At 41.1% G+C, this 12586-nt stretch overlaps 1 protein-coding gene across 1 annotated transcript; it reads right to left on the reverse strand.

The window, feature by feature from the left end:
• Window positions 1-222: 222 nt before the first annotated feature.
• npepl1.S (aminopeptidase like 1 S homeolog) lies at window positions 223-12287 on the reverse strand. The gene is given in 12 exon segments (NM_001095947.1): window positions 223-740; window positions 3085-3195; window positions 3638-3814; window positions 4424-4547; window positions 5320-5420; window positions 5649-5726; window positions 5849-5991; window positions 6340-6421; window positions 6509-6598; window positions 6677-6847; window positions 8317-8502; window positions 12126-12287. Coding segments are annotated over 12 exon segments (1566 nt in total). The 5' UTR covers window positions 12276-12287; the 3' UTR covers window positions 223-587.
• Window positions 12288-12586: the final 299 nt, after the last annotated feature.

Below are 12586 nucleotides of genomic sequence, written 5' to 3' on the forward strand. Positions count from 1 at the left end.
ACTCTTCATGTCCGTTGTTTTGGTGATTGGCATTGAATGGAATTCAATTCAATGGAATCTATCGTTCGATCATGTTCGAAGAGCTCCCTAACGTGGAACGGATCTTAAATCTTGGTCTCCTGAAACCATGATCAAATGGAACAGGGAAAAACACGAGGACTAACGCCGAGAGTAAATCAGAGACTGTTCTGAAAGTAATAAATATGGTCTGTAGACGTTGCATTTGAGCAAATGATTTGTATTTCACTGGAAAGCATTGATAAAAGATTACAAAGTGAATACTGTGGAGATAGTAAGGGAACAGATCACTTTCCAACCTGGTAATGGAAGGGTTTCAAATGGAGTCATAATTAGTGGTTTGAAATACTTGTGCAGTACTGAAGGCGAGGAACTAGGGGTTCACTTTTACACCAAAAGGGGAAAAACACCACTAAAAATAAGATGGTTCTCCCGCATTAGTGCAACAGAAATTTAACAAAATTAAGGACAATGCCCAAATTATACATCAGCTGTGGCCCTGGCAGGGAATACAGGATCATAACTGCCCTACAGGGGTCTTATAATCAGCTATAACCTTTGGGGGGGGGTTACACGAGCCTACGTCTTTTGGAATCCCTCTCGTGGTTGCTTGTGGCATCATCTTCTCCCAGAGGGGAGACCATATTTAGGAGGGGATCCTCGGATGCACGACCAAACAAGGAGAGTAGCAGGGCCACCCCGAAACCGGTAGCTCTTTCACCCTGTGGAAACAAGAATGGAGTTATATTAAGGCAGAGCAACATAAAACAGCAGGGGTTTAGTGCTCCTTCTAATAGGCTTATGGATTCTGCGGTTAGCTAAAATCTACAGTGTCGATTCAAATATTGATTTGCCAGGGAACAGAAGCCTAATGTACCGACCACTCATTTAACATTGTTTCATTAAAGAACTAAGGGAGGCTACAACATAAAGGGGAACGATCATGAAAATTTAATAGAACAGTCCACATACTGAAATAAGAAACTTTTTTGAATACAATCAATTAACTATTCTGTACTGTTTCTGAAGTAATCAAGTTTATATTCACTATCCCTCTCTCAGCATCTGTTTCTTCTCATTCTCTCTTCATGCAGCAGTTGGGTGTCAGTCATTGACAGTTAGATCCGAAGGTTTAAATCTTAATGAATGTGATAGGTTGGTTTCTTTGTGGTATTGACCTCATTACAGATAAGAAGAATATTGCTGTTGACCAACTTCTTCTTTGTAATGGGATTCAGAAAATTATGGAGGAACCTGCTTTCAACAAAATATCTTACATCACTGACTTTTGTCTAAGGTTCTCTCCAGATAATTTACACCCCCTACTTAATGTTGCAAAGAAATGGACATCCTTATTGAAAATGAATATTCCTTCCGGCCATTTAATATCTTCAATAGGAATTTTAATAAACTCATCCAATGTGAAGGGTTGCAAGTCCAACATTTTAGATTGATTCATCTAAGTTATAGGTTATTTTATTTGAGGAACCCTAAAGATATTATAATCCCCTATTGTCCTAAATGTAAATCAAACAATGCTTCTTTATTCCACTATGTTGTGGGAATGCTCTTTTATTTTGAAGTTATGGGGTAAGGTGGATAATTTTCTAAATAGGAGACTGAATATTGATCTCAAGCTATCTCCTAAATTGGCATTACTTGACCTTCAGGCGACTTCCGCTCCCAAGGTGAAACTTTAGAATATGTATAAACATTTTATTTTCATGGTCCTTTGCAGCTACCCGTAAATCAATTTTTTTTGTTTTGGATTCAAGAAAACCCCAGATTTAAAAGATGTTTTGTCGTATCTCTCTTTGTTTGGATGGAGCAGCGAGTTTTAGATATGGCAGATCTGGCTTTAGGGACAAATTTTTTAAACTTTGGTCCCCATACTTTAACTTTCTGGGATCTGAGGATAAAGCTATTATTGAAAAATGTATGTTCAGTTTTGATAGAGATTCTCCTTTACATACTCACAGTAGTTTTAATATTTGATGGAAGATGTGCTCTTTTCTGTATAAGGGCACTAATTGCCTCTTCCTAGGGGCGACAATCTCCCCGAACTGCCTTCCGTCTGCGACAATGCACTCGCGGCGCTTCCTCGTGAGGCAACTTCAGAAATCGAAGCGCCGCAAGTGCCATTGCGCTGGCGTTTTCTCATTATAGCAGGGGGAAGGCAGTTCGGGGAGATTGTCGCCCGAAGGGGCGAATAGTCGTCAGGCGACTAAAACTCCCCGAATCTGCCTGTGTGCCCCTGCCCTAAGATGTAGTTAAATGTTTTGTTGGACTGATGGAGAGGATGTTTCTTTGTACTGTTATGTTTATTTTTATCTTGTTTTAATTTTGTTTTCTATGTTATCTATGTTCTAAGACATCATTCAAGGTTTATTTTCTTTGGATTGATAGGTAATAATCCTGTACTGTTGTATTAACAGATGAACTTATGTCAGCCAATCCTTTGTTATGTTTACTCATGCTGTTTGTTTGAAAATGCTAATAAACACAGTTGAAAAGAAGACAGTTAGATCTAATATATCTTATAGGGGGGATTCCTTTCCTAGCAGATAAATTAGAGCTCACTCAAATGACGGATTCCAGTACAAACAAAATAACTGCCTTTTGCACAAATTTTGCATGTAGAGAGACAGATTTCTGCTGATTTTAATAGAGTGAGCTCTAATACTTCTTCTAGGCAAAAGGAGCCCCCCTATAAGATATATTGGATATTACTATCAATGAATATCTGACACTCAACTCCTGCATGAAGAAAGAATGTGAAGCAGACGCCGAGAGAGGGATAGCGAATATAAACTTGATAATTTCAGAAACAGTACAGAATAAGTTTCTTATTTCAGTATGCTGAAGCTTATATAAAATTTTCATTTTCCTGAGAGTTCCCCTTTAAATATCAGTGATTCGCTATGGTTGCTACGACATTCAGGTTTATTACCCACAAACACAAATGGGGCCTTGGGAAGAGGCAGGATAAGTGTTGTATTGCTAGTTGCTGCTCATGCCACTATTAAAGTGCATTTGTTTCTCTTTATGACACAGGGCAATACTCACAGCATGGACAGGAGATGCAATGTCCACATGCACCCACACACCAGGCCAGTCAAACCCAATGTGGGAGGCAATAAAGAGGCCAGCACAGGAGCTCTGAGCATTCTCCCGGTCCTGAGGGATACAAGAATAGAGTTACACAGGCAACACAAGGGCAGTAGAACAACCTAATCCCATTAAACCTACAGAACTGGAGATAGAAGTGAACTATTTTTTCAAATTATGGGCTAAATTTTATAAACAGTCATAAATTGTAAAGATAACAGAAGGGACATCCACTGTTGCACCAACTATCATCATCTTTCGTTGGCTAATACATCCCCCTATCTGTTCAAGCTCACAGTCTGTGCAATAGGGGAAACACCACCCCTGATTCCTGAGCAGAGAACACAACTGGTGTGTGTAGTGTCATATTTATGGCGATATGAATGTTTAATAACCTGCACAAACTAGTGGAAATTTCCTGGGACAAATCCAAAAGTATCATGGTGAGGGTATCAGGGGTGTGGAATGAGTCACACACATTGACATGCATAGGATTATAATTAATACTCACCGCCACTGAGTTCTTCATATCAGCAACAGCAGAGGAAAACTCATTGAAGTGCAGCTCAGGGCAATAAACAAGTGGGTGAACAAGGTCACCACACTTCTTTCCAGCTTTCACACAAGCAACTTCCCACTCCTCACTGTTGGTCAGAACAGCAGCATGGTGTTTACCTGTGGCTATGCCCTGGATAGGAAAAGTCAAATGGTAACAAAGCCATGCCTGATTCCAACTACTACTATTCCCAGCTGCTGCTTTGGCCTAACTAGTTACTCCTTCATGGACCCACAACAGACTGTTCTAAAAACGGAAGAAAGCTCCAAATGTATTTAGACTGTTGCCTTAAACTAGAAGGCAGCAAAGGGTTAAAAGTGATGCTTCTTTTTCCAACCTCAGCTACTGTCTTACACATTTTATGGAGTATATCTGGTGCATAGATTAGTTATAACAAAAACAGAACAGTGGCATTATTTTACGCTAAGTATAGCAGATTATATTTCATGGTGTAATACAGAGAAATAGAGAAAGATACAGGGTGTCAGGGCCGGGTAAAGGTGCAGTTCTGCTTTATAAGGTATGGGGGACTGACCTTCCCGCAGATCTGATTTCTGTCAGTAAAGTCAGTTAAGGACATGTGGACACACGGAATAAACGCAAAGGGTATTATCGAGCAGCTGGGGTAGGTAATCAGATGTATGGGTTGAAAAATACATTAGAAGAGGAGTTGGAGGCAGCTCTAAAAGTCCACCCCTCCCATATAACACTATACCCCATAACGGGTCTGTAGGTACATACCTGGGCCCCTGTTAGTGTTGCCATATCCAAAATAATATCAGCCCCCAGATCTTTGCATGCATAGGAGACCCCATCTGCCAAAACCAATCGGCCTTCTGCATCCGTGTTGTTTATCTCAACGGTTCTGTCAGGGATAAAAAAAAAAAACAGGAGGTGTTTAGAAAAATTATCAGTCCTCAGCAGCAAATATGGCCCCATTTAACAGATTTACTACCTCTGAAAGGGGTTGTTCACCTTTCAAACACTTTTTTTTTTTCAGTTCAGTTGTTTTCAAATTATTCACAATGAACAAAGACTTATTTCAATTGCTTTCCATCTTTTATTATTTACAGTTTTCCCAAAATTTAAGCTTAAAGTTTCTGTCTCTAGTGTTTCAGTCTGGCAGCTCAGTGATGCAGGAGCATTCTGGACCGTTACAATTTGCTCCATTTGGGTTATACAATTAGTTGATACAATTCTCAGCAAGATCTGTGGAATATTAGCAACTATTGCATCAATTGTAACAGCTGATTTTAATGAAGCTCAGGGATTCTGCTGAGCAGGGACAAAAATAACAAAATGTATCAACTGCATCCATTTAAAACAGTTAAAGTGTCATTGACCCCCACTCCCAGAGCTGCTTTAGAAGGTGAAACTTTATATTTTAATATTAGAAAAACAGTCACAAATAGAAAATAGTGTTTATTTTCTGGGGAACAATCTGAACTGAAAAAAGTGTTTGAAGGTGAACAACCCCTTTAACAGCCCCCAGCACTACCTACCAGCCTCCAGGTATCAGAGGATGGTGGGAGTAGGTGCACTATATATACGGATGTCATCTTCAAGCATGTTACAAGAAAGCACTATTTCAGGAACCCTGTCACCCTGTGATTAGTAAGAGAGGAATGGGGTCTTACTTCCCAGAATACAACACATGGATATCATCTGGCCTGGTGGCTTTCGGACCCACAGAATTCTCCGCCAAACAGAATAAGGCATGAAGATTGTCCTTGAAACCCTAAAATTGGAGAAAACCAAAACCTCAAACAACTTTGCAGGTGGCTGATCAAGCTCCCCTTTCCAGGGTGAACAGTTGGCACTGGGCAGATACCAGGCAAGTACAGTTGTGCGGCTAACTATATATTCAAGCTCTGACCAGACAATGAATTCCTACACAGCTCATTTTTTAAATAGGATAACCCACATAATTTATTAGAGACCATAAATATAAGAGGGTTTTTTTCACCTGCTTCACAGCTGCTTTGAAGGCTCCTAGAACTGCCGCTGCTCCCCCACAATCTCTCTTCATTCCTGGCATGGTGGTCTGCCCAAAACAATGCACACAGGATGAGTCTGGATCATGGATATGCCGATCAGTGTGACTGATCATTGTTACAATAAGCTGAGGAAGATTTGGGGTCAGATGTGATAAAGGCACAGGCTTACCTTTCCCTTAATGCTGAGTCCACCTGTGTCATACACAATGCCTTTTCCTACCCAGGCGATCGTTTGAGTGGCTCCCTCAGGGGTGTGACTTAAAATCACCAGAGCAGGGGGGTGTTCTGCTGCTTTCCCAACCCCATAGATCCCTAGAATGTAAATACATAAACCGGTTACCAATGTTCCTACGCAATGGCAATAAATCAAACCTTCTACAGTGCCGAGTGCAGTTTGTTGCCCGCTCAAGAGTGAGCTCCAGTTCTCTCACAGTGTGCCACAAACTTCCTATTGATACAATAATAAGCAAGAAACCCATAATATCCAATGGCCAGACTGAGCTCCACCTTACTGACCATAATGTGGGAGAACAGCCCATTTCAATAAAAAAGACCTAGCTCCAGAAACGTCTTTGCTTGTGAACAGTTTAAGTATTAGCTGCTGTCATATTTAACCCATTAATGATCAGGTAACTATTTAACCAGATAGAGAATGTATACCTCCAAATCCTCTCTGCTTCAGTTCTTCATCCCTTATAATAACTGGAGTAATCCCCAGGTCCTGTGCAACAGCCTTAATCTCCTGGGAAGACATGGTAGAATCACAGTGAAAACGGTAAATTCTTTATTACACAGCAATACCCTGATCCCCCCAAGAGAGGCGACTTACCTCAACGAAGTGATCAGTGTTCATTTCACTACATGGAGTATCCACAATGCGAGCTGCAAGCCTCACCCCTTCTGTGGCACTCTCCAAGCACTGCCATAGACAGAGTCAGAACATTGACACAGGCTTCAAAAACAGAGAGACAGAACGGGTAGGAGGGGGTTAATTTACCTTGAGAGTGGAAAGGTCCATAGGTCCGTTGTTTTGCCCAGTCACAAGGAACTCCACCACTACACTCTTCTTGTCTGCCCGGCGCAATGCGCTGGACCTGCGGGTGAATATCGGGAAGGCCCGGGCAATGGCGCATGCGCTGGCGAATACTTCTGACCGCTCGCATACCATCTGAAACACACAAGGTACATTAAAGCAGAAGGAAAGATACCGAAGCAGTTTATTGCCAATAGATTAGCCACAATTGTGCAAGCTATAACACTATTTATTCTGCAGAATGCTTTACCATACCGGAATAAACAGCTCTAGAAGCTTTTTTTTATGTTTAGGATAGCAGCTACCATATTAGCTTGGTGTGATCAACTTCCTACCCGAGGCTCTCCCTGCTCACTCATAGCTCTGGGCTCAGATTACAGCAGGAAGGGGGGGGGGGAGAGAGGAGCAAACTGAGCATGCTCAAGCCCTAGAGGTTTAAGCTGAAAACAGGAAGTCTGACAGAGTAGCCCATGTGTACACAATAGAATTAAAGAAATGTGGTGTTTCTTTTGACAGAGGACTCCGAGCAGCATTACTTTGAGGGTTTACTGGTGTATGTATATAGAACTTGCTGACAAAGCTTACTTAAAGGAACAGTAACGTTAAAAATTAAAATGTTTTAAAGTAATAAAAATATGTTGCCCTGCACTGGTAAAACTGATGTGTTTGCTTCAAAAGCTCTACTATTGTTTATATAAATAAGCTGCTGTGTAGCAATGGGGGCAGCTATTCAAAGAAGAAAAGACTCAGGTTAAACAGCAGATAAACTCTGTAGAACAGTGATCCCCAACCAGTAGCTTGTGAGCAACATGTTGCTCTTCAACCTCTTGGATGTTGCTCCCAATGGCCTCCAAGCAGGTGCTTCTTTTTAAATTCCTGACTTAAAGGCAAACTTTAGTTGCATAAAAAAACACAAGTACCGCCAACAGAGCCTCCTGTTGTCTGCAAGTCCATATAGGGGCCACCAATACCTAATCACAGCCCTTATTTGGAAGCCCCAAGTTCTTTTTGCATGCTCGTGTTGCTCTCCAACATTATTTTATACTTGAGTGTGGCTCATGGGTAAAAAAAGGTTAGGGACCCCTGCTGTAGAACATAATGGTGTTATCCACTATTCAACCTGTGCCATATAGCCTTTTTATCAATTTCCGCCATTGCTACACGGCAGCTTGTTTATATAACTATAGTAGTGTTTTTGAAGCAAACATCAGTTTTACCAGTGTAGGGCAACATTACATTATATTTTCCTAACTTTTAAACACTTTCATTTTGTGGTGTTACTATTCCTTTAATTCTAGCCTTTCCTTCTCCTTTAAGGGTCTGGCAATCCCAATGGGGACTAAAACAACAGAAGAAAACGACGTGCCTTATCTGTTATTGAGCCAGCCATGCTGCTAGACTCTTAAATTGTAGCTAGAAAATTCTAGAGGAGCAATAGCTTAAGCCCCACCACAGTACATATAAAAATAAAAAGCTTCACTGCTTTGCTGTGCTGCATGTGCTAACAGCCATAATAGATATGGAGGAATTCATTATACAAACTACGAACATACAAACTGCTGAATCAGGGCCAGAGAAGAAGGACACTTGGCTTGTGGACTCACCAGGATACAACGCTTTGCCCCTCCAGGGAGACTGTTACGTATGAGTCGGGTTAGAAAATGCGCTGCTGATGGGCTGTTGTGCCGGCTGACTCGGGAAGGCAGAGCAGCGACTGTGGCGTAGTTCAGATACAGAGGGCAGTTGTCTGTAGGATTTGGGCTCAGCGAGCTTAGCGCACTCTGCCATGTCTAATAAGAGATAAAAATGACACCAACAAATTGAGCATAAAAAATATACCTGAATGGGTCAGTACAATTCTGTAAGGAGTAAATACACAAACCCAATTAATTATAGAGATACCACATCCTTTTCTAGGCTCACCTTCTTGCCATTTGTTCTTTGGGTGTAACACACCTTACAGAGGGTGGAGCAGAGAATCTGTGACTTAATCAGCAGGTGTTTGGGACTTAAACAATCAGATGGCAGTTTGCAGTGAGGACAGCATGGAGTCTGTTCTAGTCCCACCCATTGCTTGAGTCAAAGACCCCCTACAAGCTTCCATCACCATTTTCTAGTCAGGAGCCTTTGACTCAAGCAGTGGGTGGGACTAAAACATGTGGATGGCTGCTTACATGGAAGAGACAGGGAGTCTGTGACTCAAATAGTGGGTGGGACTAAAAGACAGCTTACACATAGAGGAGAGAGGAATGCAATGCATTCATGAATTCCCCCACAACAACATATTATTTACTGAAACCTGTCAGGAGCGCCCAATGGTGCTTCTGTCTCCTTCTACGCTGCTCCCAAGATGGCGGAGCCCATGGCCGCCACGTGGTCATGGGTTCAATACCCGATTATAGGAATTCCTGTCTTGCATTCCTGGGTTCCCTAAATTCCTATTCTGCTGTTTCTGCGGACTTCTGCTTTGACCTTGATTCGGATTCTTGCTGCCTTTTGAACATTTGCCTGAATTTAACTACGCTCTTGCCTGACCCCTTTTGGATACCGTTGAACTTGGACTTTTACCCAAAGCTTCCTCCTTGGTCTGGACTTCTCCCGCTGGGAGCCGATAGGCCCCCTGACAAAATCACATTTCACTGCTTCTTCAGTCAATGATTTTAACAGCTCTGACATGTTTTCCAACAAAATCATGACTTAACACTCAATTTATTTTGTCCTATAAAGGATTTAAACCCGACCATATAATGTTTTATAAAGTGAATAAAGTACCCCCTCTTGTAAATTATAAGGATATTATAAGTTACAGAGGAGTTTCATGACCATATAAAAACACGAGGCCGAAGGTAACTTATAATATCCTCATATTTTGCAACAGGGGGTACTTTATTTATTATAATACATAAGTTTAAGTGAGTCATGTGACAGAAATGACATCACTACTCACCGTTTATAAGGATATCATTTATGGCTTTTGTGTATTATATAGTGACTAAACTACCCCTTCTTGTAAATTATAAGGATATTATAAGTTACAGAGGAGTTTCATGACCATATAAAAACACGAGGCTGAAGGCAGAGTGTTTTTATACAGGTCATGGAACTCCAAGGTAACTTCTAATATCCTCATATTTTGCAACTGGGGGTACTTTATTTATTATAATACACAAGTTTCAGTGAGTCATGTGACAGAAATGACATCAGAACTCACCATTAATAACTGATGACATCAGAACTCATAAGGATATCATTTACAGGATATTCATGGCTTTTGTGTATTATAAAGGGATGAATGTCATTCTATGCGACTTCCCAAAAAACATTATGTGTAAACATTACTGAAAGCAGCGCCTATGCTCTGCACTACTGGTTCTGACTGTTAGACAAGGCCAGTGGATTAGCAGACCTCTCATGGCTAGAGGAAAGTGGACTTCTACTACAAAGAGTCAAAACCAGCAGAAAAGGGGAAAGACAGACAATAGCAATGGCATTCGCTATAAATATATACCCAGTGAGAATAAGGAGTGAAAGGATATTGAGTTACATTTTCTTTTATTATGCAACAAGCCATTTTGTCTCTATCTATTTGAGAGATAGTAATAATCCAGTGGGCGATCTTATCAGAAGCTCAGCAAATTGCCACAGTGCAACATGGAAAGAGTTTAAAGTCCATTAAAGAATATTTGATAAAAAATAATAGAAAAATGCTGACAGAACCTTCCTAGCAAAGTGGGTGTGAAACATAACTAACAATTGCTTTTTGTGCACCGCTTAGCATCCAGCCGCAGCTCATTTGCAGCCATTCCTTTGCTGTGTTTTTGGGGGGCTGTATTTCTCCTGTTTCCTGCTTGCTGTAGGGGGCTCCCACTCATACTACCCATTGACATCTGCAGGGGAAAATAATCATGTATTCTGATGTCTAAGGCCTATCATATGGGGAGGGGCACAGAACCTTAGTGATTTAAAGGAAAACTATACCCCTCAAACAATGTAGGTCTCTATTAAAAGATACTGAGTAAAACAGCTCATGTGTAAAACCCTGCTTCATGTTAATGAACCATTATCATAATAATATACTTTTTTAGTAGTATGTGCCATTGGGTAATCATAAATAGAAAATTGCCATTTTAAAAAATAAGGGCCGCCCCCTGAGATCGTAAGATTCACTGTGTACACATACAGACCACATGTAAGGTCACATGAGCCAATTAACAGACAGAGTTCTGCCTTTTGCTTCCTCACTTCTTCCTGTTACAGTTAGAGTTGTAGTATTTCTGGTCAGGTGATCTCTGAGGCAGCACAGATAGAGTCACGAAATGGTGGTTCAAGGCAAGAGATGTAAAAGGGTAATATTTATGTAAATATATATATATATATTCCAGTTTGGTAAGATTCTTTAATATGTCATTCAATTTGATATAAACTATCTGTTGCTTAAGTATTCATTTTGGGAGTATAGTTTTCCTTTAAAAACCACTAATCTCAGCCCATCAATACAAATGAAAGGAGAACTAAACCCTAAAAATGAACGTGGCTAAAAATGCCATATTTTATATAGTGAACTAATTGCACCAGCCTAAAGTTTCAGCTTGTCAATAGCAACAATGATCCAGGACTTCAAACTTGTCACAGGGGGTCACCATCTTGGAAAGTGTCTGTGACACTCACATGCTCAGTGGGCTCTGAGCAGCTGTTGAGAAGCTAAGCTTAGGGCTCGTCACTTATTATCCATCAGAAAATGAGCTTCCCTGACTGTAATATAAGCTGATGCTACAGGGCTGATTATTAAATTCTGGTGCTAATTGCACTGGTTTCTGTGCTGCCATGTAGTAATTATCTGTATTAAATACTAATCAGTGTTACATCGTGACATTTCTATTCTATGTGTACTGTATATTGTGAGTGGGTCCCTAAGCTCAGTAAGTGACAGCAGCACAGAGCACGTGCAGTGAATCAGCAAAAAAAAGAAGATGGGGAGCTACTGGGGCATCTTTGGAGACACAGATCTTTACTGCTAAAGGGCTGTGGTTACCATGGGCTGGTACAGAAGCTCAAACCATAACGTACAACATTTCTAGCTCTTCTTTAGGACCAATCACAATACTCAAAGTGTAATCAACGTATGAAATAAACACGGTGGAGTTTTATAGTGTGGGCATTCACGTAATTCTTGGTAATTCTGTATAAAAGTCTGTAAAACCCAAGCATTTGTATACAGGGCAAATATTCTTAAAACGTATGTCTTCCTTGCATTCTCTAGGGTTCACAAATAACTTACCCCTTATATCTGCTGTAGGGCCCCATACCATAACTCTGTCTCATCCCACGTCACACTCAACCCCTTCTATTAGCAGTGCAAAGTAACTATAGCATTCTCTTATTATAACTAGAAGTCCAGTCATCTTTCTCTCACCTCTTCAGTGACTCTTGGGTGCAGCTTCCCCTTCAGTTCAGCCCAGGGCACCCGTTGCAGGTTGGGCAGCTGTCCCAGCACCAGCAGAGGCCTCGCCTGAGGATCAGCATCCCCGGCGCTTGACTTAAACTCCAGCCGCACATTGGCCATGACAGCGCAAACTGAACTTCCTGCTAGGGCTCCGATAACAAGCCCTGCGTGCCAAGCCTCGCTTTTACCCGCCTCTAGATATCCGTGTGACACGTAAGGCCGTGCTAAAAGAGGTGTGAACCGCATGCGTTCCACAGCGCTTTATCCTCTTATGCTATCAATTTATTTGAAGTTCTAATTAAATTGCCAGGTGTCCAAATGTGAGAGAATTTTTGGAAGGAATGCACCACTGACTGTTCTCTCACTCTGGACCAAACCAAGAGACAAATACTTTCTGTAAAAAGGACATAAATCTGAGCCAAAACTAAATA

Source organism: Xenopus laevis, chromosome 9_10S, assembly GCF_017654675.1.
Source record: "Xenopus laevis strain J_2021 chromosome 9_10S, Xenopus_laevis_v10.1, whole genome shotgun sequence".
Classification (NCBI taxonomy): domain Eukaryota; kingdom Metazoa; phylum Chordata; class Amphibia; order Anura; family Pipidae; genus Xenopus; species Xenopus laevis.